The 18,418-nt window shown below is 38.1% G+C and overlaps 1 protein-coding gene across 2 annotated transcripts in view; it reads left to right on the plus strand.

The window, feature by feature from the left end:
• The window catches only part of Dcaf10 (DDB1 and CUL4 associated factor 10), a 40,618-nt gene extending 23,496 nt beyond the window's left edge, over positions 1-17,122 (plus strand). For both annotated transcript variants that reach the window (XM_055605253.1, XM_055605254.1), the window contains exons 4-7: positions 11,453-11,655; positions 13,860-13,970; positions 15,328-15,473; positions 16,096-17,122. In XM_055605253.1, coding sequence (XP_055461228.1) covers positions 11,453-11,655; positions 13,860-13,970; positions 15,328-15,473; positions 16,096-16,464 — 829 coding nt within the window. In that variant the 3' untranslated portion in view covers positions 16,465-17,122. The remainder of the gene's footprint in view (positions 1-11,452; positions 11,656-13,859; positions 13,971-15,327; positions 15,474-16,095) is intronic.
• The last annotated feature ends 1,296 nt before the right edge of the window (positions 17,123-18,418 follow it).

The following is an 18,418-nucleotide window of genomic DNA, read 5'->3' on the forward strand; positions in this document are numbered from 1 at the left end:
TAGGCAGGAGAACAAGGTATATATTTAATTAATTTCTTAAGTATAAGGGAGATTTTTTTGTTTTAGTTTTTTTCAAGATAGGGTTTCTCTGTGTAGCCTTGGCTGTCCTGGACTCTTTGTAGACCAGGCTGGCCTCGAAATCACAGAGATCTGCCTACCTCTGCCTCCCTGAGTGCTGGAATTACAGGCATGTGCCACTGTACCTGGCTGGGAAAATATTTTTATTTTCTATGTGAAACAAAATATTTCTCATTCTTTGGACCTTAGATTCTAAATGTATTTATTCTCTAATTTTTAAATTTTATTGTCATGCATTAAAAGAGCAGTTCTCCTTTGAAATTATTCTATTCTAGAAGCAGTGTTTAGAAATAATGCGTACAATCATTTGGGTTGTCTGTGAAAGAAAGAGATAGCTTCTGGCACCAGTTTGGCAGGGACTGTTTCTTAGCATCCTGCAGTTTACAGCACAGTTTACACAATACCCTGAGCTGTGAAACATTGTAAGAAAATGTTTTCTTACAGAGAAATTGTGAAGCTTGGGAAATACTTAAAGTGTGCTTATTGCTCACTGTGGTGTGGTGAGACATATTAGAGCCTTTAGAAATTATCTTAAGGAGATATTCGCAGTAAAAAAAAAATCTAGATACGCCCAATGTTTGAGTAAAGGACAGGGTTACTGTCGTTCAACAAGTAAAAACACACCTTTTAAAATGTAGATGTAAATGTGTACGGGAAGGTGAGGATATTAATTTAGGGAAAAAATTCTGAATAGAAATATAAGTAATAATTTCCAAGTTAGAAAAAGATTATAAAACCTAATAAAACAATCAGTCCAATAGAAGCATAAAAGTGGGAGGATAGAGTCATTTAAAAAGTAAACAAGCCATGTGTAATGGCATATTCCTGTGATCCCAATACTTGGAAATATGAGGCAGGAGAAATTGAAGGCTAGCTTGATTTACACAGGAACACTTTGTTTTAGAAAACAAAAATAGGCTGGGTCTGTAATCCCAGCTATTTGGAATGTTGAGGCAAAAAAGCTCTTAAGTTCAAGGCTAAGCTAGGCAATGTAGTAAAATGTCTCAGAATTATGTAATAAAAGGACCAAGGACTTCGCTCAGTGGCAGAGTAGCTGCCTAGCATGCGTGAAGCTCTAGGTTCAATCCATAATACAAAAGTAGCCAGTTAAAAGATAGTGGTAAACAGTAAAATCAAACTGTGTATTCTTTAGAAGAACTACATAAAACATACAAAAACCAGAAAATAGAATAGGGAAGAAAACAGTTGTGGCCACATCAATAGCTGACAAAGGAATTTAAGGCAGGAAGCATAACCAACTATATTAAAAGGCTAGTTTTAGTAGAATATAAACAAATTCTTAGATGTACATAAAAATAAAATTCATACTTAGAAGCAAAACTTGACAGAATTACAAGAAAAATCTATAGAAGATTTTAAAGGGGGGGGGGGGGGGGAAAGCCAAGAGGGGACCGGAGAGATGACTCAGGTTAAGAGCACTGGCTGTTCTTCTAGAGATCCTGAGTTCAATTCCCAGCTCACAACCATCTATAATGAGGTCTGGTATGCAGACCTTCTGGATGCAGGCATACATGCCTATAGAACACTATACATAATAAATGAATAAATCTTAAAAACAACAACAAGAAATCAGGAAATATCAAGCCCATTCTTTCATTTTTCTAATAGATAAGATAGATCTTAGAAAAGGCAGGGAGATGAATTAGTATGCATGCCTGGAGAACTGAGTTTCATCCCCAGAGCCCACATGAATATAAAAGGAGAGAATGTAGAATGTATTTCACAATGTCCTCTGACCTACACACACACACACACACACACACACACACACACCATGCTTATTAAAAAAGAATTTAGAACTGAGTAAGGCTTTGGGAGATTTAAATAATAATAATATGATATACTTTTTTTTTCTAGAATTCTGTTTTCCTAAACAGTAAATATATTCCTTTAAACAGACCTAGAGCCAATAAAAAACTTGTATTAAACAACATACTAGGTAAGAAATGCTGTCACACAAACTGTTTTCTCTGCACTCTGTCCAGTTTAGTTAACACAGTTATTACAAGTTCCCACATTTAGCTTAGCATTGTATCCAGCATTTGAGAGATTGAGGCAGAAGGAGGATGAGATTGGTGCTATCCTGGGCTACGTATAATGAGATTCCATCTGGGAGGAAGAAAGGGAGAGAAAGGCCTAGGTGTAGGAAAATTAGAAGACTGAGAGTTGATGAACTTATTCAAAGAACTTGAGGAAAAAAGGGGGTAAACTCAATAAAAGTAGATGTATGGAAATAATAATAGTTAAAAAATAGAAGTAAGCCAGGCATGGTGGCATACACTTTTAATCTCAGCAGGCGGATCTCTCTGAGTTCAAGGCCAGCCTGGTCTACAAAATAAGTTCAAGGACAGCCAGGGCAGTTATACAGAGAAACACTGTCTCAGAAAAAAAAACAAACAAAACAACAACAATAAAAAAGAAGTATAAAATCAGTATTGAAAATGAAAATACAGGGGGCTGGAGAGGTGGCTCAGAGGTTAAGAGCACTGTCTGCTCTTCCAGAGGTCTTGAGTTCCATTCCCAGCAACTACATGCTGACTCATAACCATCTAGAATGGGATCTGATGCCCTCTTCTTGCGTGCACATGTACATGCAGATTGGTTACTCATATACACACACACACACACAAAAAATAAATCTGAAGAAGAAAAATACAAGGCTGGAGAAATGACTCAGCAGTTAAGAGCACTGACTGCTCTTGCAGAGGATCTGGTATCAATTCCCAGAACCCACATGGTGGATTACAACTCTCTAACTCCAGCTCAAGAAGATCTGACATTCACATAGACACACCTGCAGGCACATAGAAAAAAAAGAAAAAGAAAAGAAAGTAAAAACATAGCCACAATAGTGCACATCTTGGAAGACAGAGGCAGGTGAATCTCCATGAGTTCAAAGCCAGCCAGAGCTACAGGGTGAGAACTTATCTCAAAAAAAAAAAAGAAAAAAAAGAAAATTAAGATTTTTTTTTAAAGTCTTTTTTTTTTTCCTTTATTTTTCAAGACAAGGTTTCTCTGTATAGCCTTGGCTGTCCGGGACTCGCTTTGTAGACCAGACTGGCCTCAAACTCACAGAGATTCATCTGCCTCTGCCTCCCTGAGTGCTAGGATTATAGATGTGGGCCACTTCGACCAGCTCAAAAAGTCTATTCTTTTAAAAAGCTAATCAAATAAAGGAGGGAGCAAGATTCATCAAAAGAGGAAGAAAAAGAGAAGACAAGATAAAAACAATACTAGCAATGAAAAGGGAGATAAGACTAAAGTATGAGCTAGATGAAGTGACATATACTTATTATCCCAACACTGAGCCTCAGGCAGGAGAATTACCGGTTCAGGGCCAGGTTGGACGACATAATTGAACCATGTCTTAAAATAGCGTGTGGCCAGTAAAATGGCTTAGTAGATAAAGGTTCTTCCCACCAAACCTGACAATCTGAGGCAATCTCCAACCCATGCTACTTCTACCCCCAAGCACGCAAAGTAGAAAGAACCTACTTCTGAAAGTTGTCCTCCACATGTGCACACACATCCACACATACATGTACATAAAATAAAGGTAATTTAAAAGCTAAAAAATCAATAACACATTTATACCAATATGCTTTAAAATTTTGATGAAATGGGCATCTCATTAGTACACATTAGAAGCTAGGTATAATGGCACATTCCTATAGTCCTAGCATTTGGAAGACTGAAGCAGGAAGATTACAGAGTGTTCCAGGCCACTACATAGTGAGACCCTGTCTCAAAACAAACAAACAAACAAAAAAACCAGTACCTCAGTAAAACTGACCAATGAGAATTGACTTGTTACCAAGTCTGATGTTTAATCAACATGCCCTCTTGTTCAGCAAAAGTCGCTGTTAAAAGATTGAACTTCCTGGGGCCTCAGTTACATAGCTGCACAGGCTCAAGGTTTGATTCTCCAGCACACACACATAGTGAACTGCCATACTAATTAATAACTATTCATGCTCTAAGTCATACCCAGCACTTTCTGGTACCTACTCTTCCTCCTCTAGATAGACCACCCTCAAGATCATCCCAAGACCCAGGAGCCGAAGTCCCCTTATACGGTAGTATCAAAGACTCTGTACCACTCACATCTGTTCTACCTATCCGGTGTTTTTACGGAACTGAACATTATTTTTGCTGTGACCATTACAAAATGACAAAAAATGAGGCTGGAGAAATGGCTCAGTGGTTAAGAGCTCTTACTCTCTTTCAAAGAACATAGCATAGTTCGGCCTCCAGCACTTACAATAGGCAGCTTACAATGGCATCCAACTCCAGTTTCAGGTGATCCAGTGCCAATCTCATGGGTACCTGCCCTCACATGAACATACCCACACAGGACATAATACATATATGCATAACTTAAAAAATAAATCTTAAAACAATTAAATGATAAAAACTAATTAAAACTTATCTACTAAAACTTTAATTAATTAAAACTTATCTAATAAAAAAGTAGCACACTTTATATAGTTGACTTTTGCCAAATATTGTAAATAACATTCTAATGAAATTGGTTAGGTTCTAGAAAAGGGGATTTGTGCCTCATGTATAAAGCTATTATAGTATGACGTGGGTAGCCAAACATAACAAAGATAGTTAGAAGGAAAAAAAATCCAATATGTAATATGAATGCTGATGCAAATATTCTAAAATAAAAAACTAAATCCTAGAAGATATTACTTAAAAATATCAAAACCAAATTGAATTTATTCTAAAAATGAATAGATATTCTATTAATTATACTAACAGATAAAATAGATACATGTGATTCTTTTGTTTTATAAAATTCAACATTTAGTTTTAATTAAAAAAACAACAGCTGGGTGGTGCTGGCCCATGCTTTTAATCCTAGCACTTGTATAGCAGAGGCAGGTGAAACTCTTGAGTTTGAGGCCAGCCTGGTCTACAGAGTGAGTTCCAGGACAGCCAGAGCTACACACAGAAACCCTGTCTCAAAAAAAGCTAAAAAAATTAAAAATCCACCAATATAATGCCACCAATTTAACAGAGATTGAAACAGAGGCAACAGCAGGAAGATCATGAGTTTGAGGCCAGCCTGTGTTACACATAGCAAGACCTTGTCTCAAAAGCAAAGAAAAAACATTAAATAAAACATACTTAGAAACTAAAGGATTATAAGGGAGTAATAGTGTAAACATCTTTGGCAACAAACTAGACAAACCCAATTGTATTTCTACCTATGAGCAAATACACAAAATTAATATACAAAACCCAATTGTATTTTTATATATAAATAGAAAACAATCCAAAGACAAATAAAACATTTCCATCTTGCAGTGCTATCAGGAAAAAATAAGATACTCCTTTGCCTATTGTTCGTAATACCTTGGGTTTGGTCCATAACACAATAAAGTGTGTGAAATGCATATGATTTGTTCAGTAAAAACTAAACCATTATTGAAAGAAAAAGGTGTAAATGAGCAGAGAGATACTACGTGTTTATGAATTAGACTCAATATTGTTAACAATGTTAAGAATGTGGGAAACTAGAACTCATTACTGGAAGCATCATTATTATAATTCTTATTACTGGAATTAACGTTTTGTCAGTTTGTGTTTCTTTTGTGTTTATTGTTGTTGTTTTGCTTTGTTTTGTTTTGTTTTTTGAGACAGGACCTCTCTACATAGTCCTGGTTGTCCTGGAGCTCACAATGCAGAAAAGGCTGGCCTCCACCAAGAGATCTGCCTGCCTCTGCCTCCAGAGTGCTGGCATTAAAGGTGTGTGTGACCACACCTGGCTCAATTGCCAGCTTTATGAGATAATAAATATAGTTAGCCTATGAGCCAGCAATTCTACCTCCTAGATGTGTCTACTCAAGAAAATGAACACAGGAAGACTTGGATATGAATGTTTATAGTAGTATTTTTCATAATTGCCTCCAAAAATGGAGGCAATCTGATTTTTCTCAAGTGGTAAATAGATTTTAAAAAGGTAGTTTATCAGCTGGGCATGGTGGTACATGCCCTTAATCTCAGCATTCAGAAGGCAAAGGCCTACCTGGTCTACATAGTAAGTCCAGAATAGCCAGGGCTATGTAGAGAGACCCTGTCACAGAAAACAAACCAACAAAAAAAGTAGTATATCTAATTAAAAAATAACATTTAGCAATGAAAATGAACTAAATATTGGTGTGTGTTATGGCATAGAAACCCCAAAGTATTTAAGTAAAAAAGCTGAATTTAAAAAAAACAAAAAACATTTGCTATATGACTATAAAAACTAGCAAATAATGGAGACAAAAAGTAGACCAGTAGTTATTAGGCCTAGGAGTTGAAATGAGGGATGTTTGCTGATGATGGTTAGGAAGATTGTTAAGTTGCTGGAAATGTTGTAAATCTATGTTGTATTGACGGTACAATTCTAAGCTTCCTAAAAGTCATTTGACTGTACACTTAAAATAAGTGAATTTTATGGTGTGTTAATTATTCCTCAATAAAACCGTGTGAAAACCAAATGATTAAGCAGAAGTAGAAATTCACCAAAAGTATATAGAGTATTCAGCACTTTTTTTTTTTTTTTAACGAGTTTTGTAGCTCAGGCTGGCCTGAAACTCTCACGTAGCTAAACCTTAAACATCTTTCTTATCCTCCTATCTCCACCTTCTGAGTGCTGGGATTACAGTGTGTGCAGCTATAGCCAGTTTATGTGCTGTGGGGCCTCAAACCCAAGGATTTGTGCATGCTAGAAAAGCACTCTCCCAGCTGGGTGATACCTCAGTACCTCAACACAGTTCTCAATGGTGAACCTCCAGAAGCTTCTCTAGAAAACTGGGTAAGAGAATATGCCCATTAGGACTGTTGTTAATCAGTATCACGGGTGGGATGGTGCAATAAAAGAAAAATCATCCTGTATGTATATGGATTGGAAATTTAATATCATTCACAGATTATGTAATTCTCTCGAGGGTTGACAAACCTTCTGTGAAAGAGCAAATAATAAATATATGTGGTTTCCGGGCAGCCACCCAGGAACAATACATGAGTTGATGTGGCTGTGTTCATGCACACTGTATAAAAAGCTGGTGGACCAGGTTTGGGCCGTAGCCATAGCTTTCCAACCCCTTACTGTTACACTTACCTATATAAGAAAATCCTAGAAAGTCTTCAGAGAAATAATCAGAATTAGTAAAAATTAACCAAAATTGTTAGCTATCAGTTACGGAAAAGTATGGAATTTTCTAAAGAAGAAAGAAAAATAGAACTCTCATAGTAACCCAGTGGTCTCTCCATCCAAAGGAGCTTAAGTCAGAGTCTGAAGATCTATACTCACTCACTCATTGTACAGCATCCAACAGATAGTGGATTTTAAAAAGTATGGTACATACATACATGATACTGTTCAGCCCCTTAAAATAAGGAAACCTTTTCCAACAACATAGGGGAAACTAGTGGGCACATTTTAAGTGAAATAAGCCAAACATGGAATGACAGATTCTGCTTTTATCTAGGAAATAAGTAGAATCCAAGAAAGGACTTGGAGAAGCAATGACTAGAATGGTGGTAAATTATCTACTGGGCTGAAAACTAGTGCAGAGGGAGAGATTGGTCAGAGGATACAAACTTTCAATAAGGGAGGACAAACTCAAGAAGTATAGATTATGTAACACAGTAGCCATAGTTAATAACAACGTATACCTGAAAATCCATGAAAGAAGGCTTTGGTGGCACAGGCCTTTAAATCCCAGCATTTGAGAGAAAGAGGCAGGCAGATCTTTGAGTTCAAGGCCAACCTGTTCTACATAGTTTCAGAACAGCCTGGACTTTGTAGAGAGACCCTATGTTAAAACCAAAAGGGAAAAAAGAAAAAATTCCTGAAATAATATAAAATAATGCATATTTTAATTAGCTTAACAATGTAGCCATTTCAAAACATGTTAGCTGGGAATATAGGTTAGTATAGGGTTAGAATATGCAAGACCGAGCTTTGATTCCTAGCAACACACACACACACACACACACACACACACACACACACACACACGTTACGTACTGTAAGTATACACAATTTTTATATACAATTTTATACACAGTGTTTTACTCAATTAAAAATAACTAAAGGTATGCTGGGCACAGTGACCCATGCCTGTAATCCCAGCACTTGGAAGGCAGAGGCAGGCAGATCTCTGTGAATTCAAGGCTAACCTGGTCTACAAAGCAAGTCCAGGACAGCCAAGGCTACACAGAGAAACCCTGTTTTGAAAACAAAAACAACAACAACAACAAATCCTTAAAGGTTACTAAGTACAAGATAATGTACAAGTCAATCATATTGTAATTTTGTTGTGAGTGTGTCCTTACAAATAGTTGAAAGGTTTGTTGGATTTTTTGTTGTTGTTGTTGTTCTGTTTTTGAGACAGATACAACTTTTTAACCAATTTATCCTTGAGTTTGCGTATACCAGCACTTTTGAAATAAAATGTGTGTGTGTGTGTGTGTGTGCGCGCATGTATACATGTATATGTACTCACAAATATAAATACATAAGTTTTAGTTGATTTATTTGTTTGACTGATGATTGGGGTTTTGTTTTGAGGCAGGGTCTCTTACAGCCCACAGTGGCTTCCAACTAATGAGGTAACAGGGTGACCTTGAACTCCTGATCTTCCAGTCTTACCCTTCCAAGAGCTGTAATTACAAACATGTGCCACTACACTCAAATTGTTATATATATCTTGACATGGGATTTTGCAGAGTAGCTGAGACTAGCTTGGAACTTACTGTATAGACCAAACTAGTCTGTAATTCAGGGTTCTCTTGCTTCAGCCTCCTAAGTGCTGGAAGTATGGGTGTAGCTAAAGTATATAATTTCACAGAAAATCGATAATGTTTATGCTAGTTGTGAGGCCTAAATTTAAGTCTTTATAAGATTAAAATAAAATCGATAGAAAAGAGTGGTCTACAAAGTGAGTCCAAGACAGCCAGGGCTACACAGAGAGACCCTGTCTCAGTAAGAAAGAAACAGAAAGAGAAAGAAAAAGTCCGAAGAAGGAACTTGACAGTAGAATTTTAGAAGATGGGAGGCAGGTAGATGAATGGCAACTGATTTAGCAACTTCTGTTTAGGCAGTTTCACTCAAGTTCAAGAAAGCCAACTCCCGGGGCTGGGTCTTCCAGAGGACCTAAGTTCAGTTCCCAGCACCAGCCACCTTCAACTACAGCTCAGGAGATACAATGTTATCGTCTGGCCTCCTCAGGCACCTGTGCACGTGTGACGTACACACACATACATGTAAATAAAAGTAAAAAACAAACCTAGGGGCCAGAGAGATGCCTCAGAGGTTAAGAGCACTATCTGCTTTTCCAGAGGTCCTGAGTTCAATTCCCAGCAACCACAATGGTGGCTCACAACCATCTATAGTGAGATCTGCTGCCCTCTTCTGGTGCACAGGCACACGTGCAGGTAGAATACTGTGTAAATAATAAATAAATATAAAACAAAACAAAACCTAAATCCTAAGTTGCAGAGGAAAAATTTTAAAACTTCAGTTAGTTTACTCAGAATCCTCAGAAACTATGGAATTGGCAGCTCTGGGTATCCTGTACTAAAAGAGGTAGCTAAAGGAGAAGTTTGAATAATATATATTTAAGAACTTTATAGCTCTCCCTTTCACCCCTTCCAATGGGCAGTGGATCATTTTACCAGAAGTTTATTTCTGTAAAGAGGGCAATATGGAAAATATTACCATATAAAAGGATGGCAGCAATAGTTGGAGGCTTAATTGCTTATCCAAAACCAACTGACCGAGTGGCAATGCGCATAAATGTTGAGTTCAGAAATTTTTAGCTTCTTTCCGTTGTTGCTTCCAAAGATATTAGCACTAAAAGTGTCTTCAGAAATGACTTCACCCTACCTTGACCTCAGAATTCCCGGTCACCTTGAATTCCTTGCTCTTAAACTGAGCAAGCATGCAATGATAATCAGATGATTGACAAAAACTTCTAATAGAGGAAACATAAATAGGTTTCTGGGGAGATACACAACATGAGAGAATAAAACATACTAACTAGTTACCCATATTCTCTTAGGTAGAAGACTTGGATTCTAAACTAATATATAGTAGAAGAGAGGCCTTTTAATGGAGTAATAGTATTCAACCTCTGGGTAATGAGCTACAGCCCTTCAGTTTAAAATTCTAAATATGTTTTATGCACCAAGCCTGCAACCTGGTAAAAGGAAAAGAACCAACTCCTTCAGGTTATCCTCTATACATGTGCCCAACCAACATACATACATACATACATACATACATATATATATATATATATATATATATATATATATATATATTTTTTTTTTTTTTTTTTTTTTTTTTTTTGAGAAAGGGTTTCTCTGTGTAGCTTTGGCTGTCCTGGATTTGCTTTGCAGACCAGGCTAGCCTCAAATTCACAGAGATCCACTTGCCTATGCCTCCCTGAGTGCTGGGATTACAGGCGAGTTTTTCTTAATTTAGGGGGAAAATGTTTAGTTTATATAATTCTTGTGAGTATTTTATGCTTTGTGATTTTTTACAAAAACTGAAAAGGAAAAGGAAATTTAAAAAGGAATAAAATAGGCAGACAGATCTTGAAAAAGAGCCAAATAAAATTAAGAAAAAAAAAAAAAAAAGGCTGGTGGTGTGGTTCATTGGTAGAATACATGTCTGCTTTTCCTCACAAACCAACAAATAAAAAGTACGGAAACTTAAACTATATAGGACAGGTCAAAAAAAAAAAAAAAAAAAAAAAAAAAAAATAGATTAGATAGATAGGTAATTGAAAAGTTACGTAGAACACAGGATAAAGAAATGGAGAAAATAGAAAAGATGAAAAAAGTTTGCGATAAAAATCATCAAATATGAATGTTTCAAATATCAGGATATGAAAAATAGAGGAAAGGGGTGAAGCAATATTGATAATAACTAAATTTTCTAGACTGTTTGAATAATATAAATATTAAGATTTAGAAAGTGAGGAAGTGGAGAAAGGAATATGTAAGTAACAGGCTGCTAGCAGATTTACAGATAGCAGCAGTGGAATAGTTTCCTCACCATTCATAGAGAACCATTGTCATCCTTAAGTTGTATATTCAGTGAAACCTTTGCTCAAGAGAATAAAATACATAAGAATTTACTTCAATAAAGTTTAAAAATTGTGAAGGATATACTAAGAAAAAAGTGATCTCAAAAGAAGGGTCAGGGATTAAAAAAGGATAGAAAGTAATGCAGCGTAAAGTATGTGTGTGGCTTTCAGTTCTGCTTTAAGAGAAAAACAGTTTGGTGCTGGGACTCATTACATTTGTGGTAACACTAGGTTTGTTGGTCCGATTTCTTCTGTAGGTGCACAGAAGATGGTTGTCCACATAAGAAATTCTTTCATACACGTTTTCTTATGCGAATGAGATTAACACCAGATTGTTCCAAAATGTTGATCTCAACATCCTCTGGATATCTCTTGATTTTGCACGATTTGGACTTAACTAAGTCTTTAGAAGTAGGCAGCTATCCCATTTTGAGAGCAAGAAGAACTACTTCAAGTTCAGGTAAGAGTTTCTTATTAAAAAGATTTCTAAAGAATCTGAGCGGGGCTGGAGAGATGGCTCAGAGGTTAAGAGCACTGGCTGTTCTTCCAGAGGTCCAGAGTTTAATCCCCAGCAACCACGTGGTGGCTCACAGTCATCTAGAATGAGATCTGGTGCCCTCTTCTGGCATGCAAACATATATAATAAATAAATAAACCTTTAAAAAAAAAAAAAAGAATCTGAGCCACAGAGGTGGCATGTATTTGTGTTCTAAGTGTGCTGGGAAGGAAAGGGAAAGGAAGCCGTTCTTTAGAAAACTGACTCATAGCTTTCCAAGGGTGTGTGATGAGCTGTGTGTACCTCTGACAACGTTAACTTGTGCCTCTGGAAAGACTCATAGCCCTAAAAGCTCTTTCAGATTTACACTAGCCAGAGAATCATTCTTGCCTCAAATTTAGTGATGGCCCAAAGTGAAACTGGTTTTAGGATGTTAAGTTATAGTCAGTTAACTTCTGGGTTCTGAGTTTGTAGTCTGTCCTACACTTCCCATGTCCACTCACAAGCTAATGCCACCTTGGAGCATCCTCTTGCCAGAGCCACATTCTTCTGGGTTTTTGTTTGTTTGTTTGGTTGGTTGGTTGGTTTTTAAGATTTATTTATTATTTATACATTATTCTGGCGGCATGTGTGCCTGCACACCAGAAGAGAACACAAGATCTCATTATAGATAGTTTTGAGCCACTATGTGGTAGCTGGGAATTGAACTAAGGACCTTTGGAAAAACAGCCAGTGCTCTTAACCTCTGAGCCATCTCTCCAGCCTTATTCTTCTTTCATTGCTGTTTCACTAACTTAAATGAAGTTGGGGCTTCCAAAAACTTAAATGCTACATTATAGCAATATTATCTGCATCTGGAAATGAAAGACTGGCCTAGAAACATAGTATTAATGTTTATAAACAAAGGTGGAAAAAAAACAAAGGTGTTTTAAAAACAACTTCAAATGGTTAGATTCTTTCTCCTGTGTGGACAGGCTACTCCTGAAAATTCCTTTTGGGGATGAAGTGATGTCTCAGTGGATTAAGGCACTTGCCACCAAGTCCAACAACTTGAATTCTGTCCCTTTTCATCCCACATAGTTGGGAGATCCAACTTCCATTTCTCTGATCTCCCCACTCATGCTGCAGCACACACAATAAATAACAGCAGGTTTAGTTTTAGTTTATGTGGTTGGTTGGTTGGATGTTTTTGTTTTTAATTTTTCTTTCCAAGGCAGGGTTTTTCTGTGTAGGCTTGGCTGTCCTGGAACTCACTCTTGTGGCCCAGGCTGACCTTGAACTCAGATCTGCCTGCTTCTGCCCCCAGAGTGCTGGGATTAAAGTGCTGGGATAAATGCCACCACCTGGCATTTGTTTGTTTTTAATCCGTTGGGAAAATGCAGGTATAACTGTATTAAATTTCTAATTTTAAATTTTTAACTTTTACAAACTTACAAAGTTTAATGGTTATTTAAGTATAATACTTTTCAGGTTCTATTGCCTTCTATTAAAAACAAACTTAAACATTGATAATCAACTGAAGGAGAAATGATTTAGAAGATATAGTTGGCCACTTTCTTTAAGGTTTTTGAGACAGGGTTTCACTGTGTGGCCCTGGGTGTCCAGGATCTCAATATGTAGACCAGCGTAACCTCGAACTCAGAGAACTACCTGCCTCTGCCTCCCAAGTACAGGTACTAGAGGTGTGTGAATGACACCGCTCAAGTTGTTCACTTTTGGCTGAAAAACCAAAAAGCTGTTCAGTCTCTCGTAAAGGTGATTCAAGTTGTAAGTGATGTAATGGAGGTCAGGCCAAGGACTCCATGGAAGTGTGCAGCTTCCAGAAATGCAGGGTGAAGCGCAGCTATGTGAAGTGCCATAGCACACAGTGTCTGATATTCATCTCCTACAGACTTTGTTTTCTTCTATTTTGTAAATGATAGAGAAGCAGAGATGTTTGTGTGCTTATTTGGCCTTTTGTCTTATTTCACATGAGACTTTTCTATGAAAGGTTTTTAAAAGAATGTAGACCTTAAACAGAACCAAGAACTGTCTTGTTTTCATCTTAATTATAGTTCCATTTACATGAGATTTTGTCAGCATATTTTAAAAGTTCAAATAGATCATTTAAAAATTTAAAGATACTACAAGAGTTACACTAGGTTTATTTTTTCAATTTTCTTTTCAAGATTTGACTACTTCATCAAGTTCTTCTGGTTCTAGAGTTTCTGGTTCACCTTGTCATCACAGTGATTCTAATTCATCTGAGAAACACATGTCACGAGCCTCTCAACGAGAAGGTAGGTTAAAAGTTAGGTTTACAACCTTACAGCAATAGATCGTATCAAATGGCTTTCTTTGGTCTAGGTTTAATCCATAAAAACAAAAGCCAAGAGAGATGAGGCCCTCTCTTGCTCTTTCAGTCATCATTTGAAAAAGGTCAACTATCTTGTACCTTAACCACTAATGGAAGCTCTGGCTTTATTACCTGGACCAACCTTAATTTGGTCTAGTTGAGAAGCATGCTTAAGAAATGTAGATTCCAAACAAGGATGCTATGAAAGCTAAATCAGTATGTGTACAGAGCTAGACCTGGTGGCACTGCTTATAATCTAGCTCTTGAGAGAGGCAGGAGTATCAAGTTCAAGGTCATCTTCGTCTACAAAGAGACTTCTAAACCAGTCTGGGCTGCATGAGACCCTGTCTCAAAAAGAACAACAACAAAAAAGTTTCTCTCTTAATTCTAACTTTCTAGGCTACTTTCTTATGACACTGAAGATGGGTTCTCATAAACCTACGGGACATGGCATACCGTCATTAGCAACAGTGGCATGCTAGGAACTAGACTGAAGGAAATGATGTGGCTTAGTACAGTCACCAGGAAGATAGCTCTCATTCTTGTTTTATATCTATTAATAGTATGGGTTGAGACTTGGAGTTGTTCAAGTTACGATTTTTCCAGTTTCACAGTGGTATAAAATAGCATGCATTCAACAGAAACCAAACTTCACATTTTGAATTTTGGTCTTTTTCTAGTCTAGCAAATATGCATTGCTTTTTTTGTTTTTTCATTTTTGTTTTTGTTCCCCCACCCCGGTTCTGGAAAGTGGGATGTGTTTCTTCCAACCAGCCATACAGTTGTGAGAACAACTAACACTGTAGAGTGAGCTCTCACAGAGCTGTGGTGCCCAGTGGCTTGAGTACACGGCAATCTGTGCTGTTTCAGCTCTGGAGGAGTGCATTAATCCCAGTATAAGAGGAACATCTGGACCGTCCTTTGGGGTCAGAGTCCTCACCTTTTTCTAAAAGGCAGCCCTGCCTTCCATGTATTTTCTTCTTTGCTCTGTAGACCATTAGACCTCTGAGTTGAGAATTATGACATTAATTTTCTAGACACCTTCCATGCACATGGCTTCGCTTCTTAAAGAACCTTTTGAGATCAGGTCCAATTCAAAGAGGGCCCACTCAGCTTTTATGCCTTAGATCACTGGTTGTTTCTGTTGCAAAACTTGTATACCATATATTGGGGTTAGGGTAGGCATGTTCTTTTACATGTGGAACAAACAAAGGGGTGAAGGCAAGGAGGTAGTTGCTAGAAATCATGGTATGGATGAACTGTAACAAAAATCCAAAATATTTGATTTTATTGTATCTCAGGAGTTTCACCACGAAATAGTCTTGAAGTCTTAACCCCTGAAGTTCCTGGTGAGAGAGATCGTGGAAACTGCATCACATCCTTACAGCTACACCCCAAAGGCTGGGCCACTCTTCTTCGGTGCTCAAGCAACACTGATGATCAGGAGGTATAGGCTACAGTGCTTCACTTTCATCAGAGCTCACTGGACACAGTGCTGTTGTCCTGTGTGCAAACCTTAGCTGATAACCAGGCTCAGTCCCTGCCCTCAAGGCATACCACTCTAGGCCCCTCCTCTCCACTCCTGTACCTCCCTCTCTGTTGCTTTGTCTCTGCAGTCTCTTCTCCCTCTCCTGTCTCAGTGTAGTGAGCTGGGAAGTACCCTAAAAGAGCATCATCATCTCATATTATGCCTAGCTTCTTCATTCTTGCTCCATCACATAAAAAACAAACACAACCGTATTTTAAATGTTACACTGACCTGTTCAGCTAAGCTGATACTAAATGTGATGTTTGGGGTTTAGTAAGACAGTTATCATAACTATCTCTCTAAAAGCCAGGGGAAGCCAGGCAGCAGTGGCACATGCTTTAAATCCCAGTGCTTGGGAGGCAGAGGCAGGGAGAATCTCTGAGTTCAAGGTCAAGCCTGGTCTACAGAGTGAGTTCGTTCCAGGACAGCTACGGCTATACAGAGAAACTGAGTTTTAAAAAAAAGGAAAGAAAGAAAGAATACCTCTGTAGTACCATTTGGGAATCTGTGACCTCAGTTTGTCTCCTTTCTCCTCCTCCAGTGGACTTGTGTCTATGAATTCCAAGAAGGCGCTCCAGTGCGACCTGTTTCACCTCGCTGTTCTCTGCGGTTGACTCATTATATCGAGGAAGCCAACGTAGGCAGGGGCTACATCAAAGAACTTTGCTTCAGCCCTGACGGACGAATGATTTCTTCCCCACATGGCTACGGGATTCGCTTGTTGGGATTTGACAAACAGTGCAGTGAGCTTGTTGACTGTTTACCCAAAGAGGCCAGTCCCCTGCGGGTAATTCGTTCTCTGTACTCTCATAATGATGTGGTCCTGACAACAAAGTTCTCTCCAACACATTGTCAGATTGCCTCAGGGTGCCTTAGCGGACGGGTCTCTTTGTATCAGCCAAAGTTTTAGGCAGGACTCACATCGAATAAGGAACTCTTCTGGTGTTTGGCTTATAAATTACTTCAATTTAGGTGAAGTATTTTCTTTCTTATAAGTTTGGGTCAAGATCTCAATTCCAATGGGCCAGTGAACATAAACACGGCCTGAGTACGTGACCATCCAGCATCCCGGCATCTCCATCTCCACCGTGCAGCATCGTTCTGTCAGCATTCCTTTGCTCCTGTCTGTGCCACTGGCTTGGGTTTTCCTGGTCATTTTGCATGTGGCTCTTGTTCTCTCCCCATCCCTGTTTCTACCGTTCCTCCCTGCCTCCCTTGTTTTTTTTATTTTGGTATGAATTTTGTGGACATTCTGCAGGAGTCTTGGTTGGGATGAGAAAACCCGTGGCACTAGTATTAAATAAAGCCCAGAAGTTGGATGTTGGCACACCCATTGTTGAAAAAGCTTATCTTCATTTATCAGTACACTTGGCCTTTAAAGTTGCTGTCAAATATTGAGCACAGATAATGACATTCTCATAACAGATACTTTGCAACAAAATATCTTTTTAAAGTTTCCTGTTAAAATTATACAAGTTATCTCATGTGAGATTTTGTTGTGAAATTTTAGAAAAACATTGCAACTTCTCTCTGTAATTTATTTTACTTCTATGAATTTAAAATCTCCAGCATGTGTCTTTACTTGGTATTTTGTTCCTGTCAGCAGCATTGGAAAAGAAAAGTAATAAGCTTGGTCATTTCTGTTGTACAGAAGATTTGTTCTTAGTGGCACAGTATCTGGCCATAGACTGAGGAGTCTCTGATTCTTTGAATCACACAGATGATTTGTTCATAGTAATGGGGTGGGAGGGAAGTCAAGTAAAGATTTTATTGTGTTTGTTCCTTCAGCCAGGGATCGTCAGGTCAGCTCGCACTGATGGTGAAAAGGGAGCTATAGTCCTCTTTCAGCTGCTGTCACAGACCTGAGAGTCAGCGACTGAGTGGCACTACTGCGTTGTGTTTGGCTATAGGAAGTCTGGGAGGAAGGTGTGAGCACGAGGCTACGCCTGTCTTGAATGGACAGCGTCCTTCCAGTCTTGATTGGCACTATGTTGAGATATGCTAGAAGCTGGAATAATTAAAGCCATGCAATAGCCTCGTTCTCTTTGTTCACATGCCCTTTAGGCCAGTGCTTCTCTAATATTAGGATGCAGTATAATCCTTGAAGGACTTGTGAAAAAAATGTAGGAGTCTGGGCCTGACCTTAGAAGACTTATTTAGGCAGGAAAAAGGACTACTTAAACAGAATCTCAAATCTGTGTCTGGGTGGCATCCAGGTCATAGTTTAAAAACACAACCTGAATTGCAGTAGATATTTGGTGCTTAACATAATTCCCATAAGATGTTTCAGCTATCTAAATAGTAATAATAATAAATCAATAATAGCAATTTTAGAATAGCAAATAACTTGAAGTGATATCCATTTCACTGTTGGACAAATGAAAGAAGGTACGTGATTTGTTTTGCCTAAGGTCATACAAAGTTAGTGGTAAAGCCAGGGCTTCAAGTCAATTTCATAATTCTTTGCTCAGGGCAGTTTCCTGTTATATTATGCTGGCTTTTTAAAACACAAGAGATTGTGGACATTTTGTCTTTAGGTTATATTATTGTAAGAAAGATGATCATATTGTAAAAGGAAGGCATGGGAATAGATGCTGAAAGTTTCTTCATAGAAAAAAGTATTTTACTACTTACAGAGACATTTAAACAACCCAAATACATGAATGAACACAACAGTTCTTTATAGTGCCCATCAAACGGCCGTTCACACACCTGTAAGAGCTGCATCTCAAAGAGAACAATGCTGGGTTGGAGAGATGGCTCAGTGGTTAAGTGCACTGTCTGCTCTTCCTAAAGGACCAGGGTTCAATTCCCGGCACCCGCAGGGCAGCTCACAACTGCCTGTAACTACAGTTCCAAGGGAT

This window comes from Psammomys obesus, unplaced genomic scaffold (assembly GCF_907164565.1).
Source record: "Psammomys obesus unplaced genomic scaffold, mPsaObe1.curated_primary_1811, whole genome shotgun sequence".
In the NCBI taxonomy this organism is placed as follows: domain Eukaryota; kingdom Metazoa; phylum Chordata; class Mammalia; order Rodentia; family Muridae; genus Psammomys; species Psammomys obesus.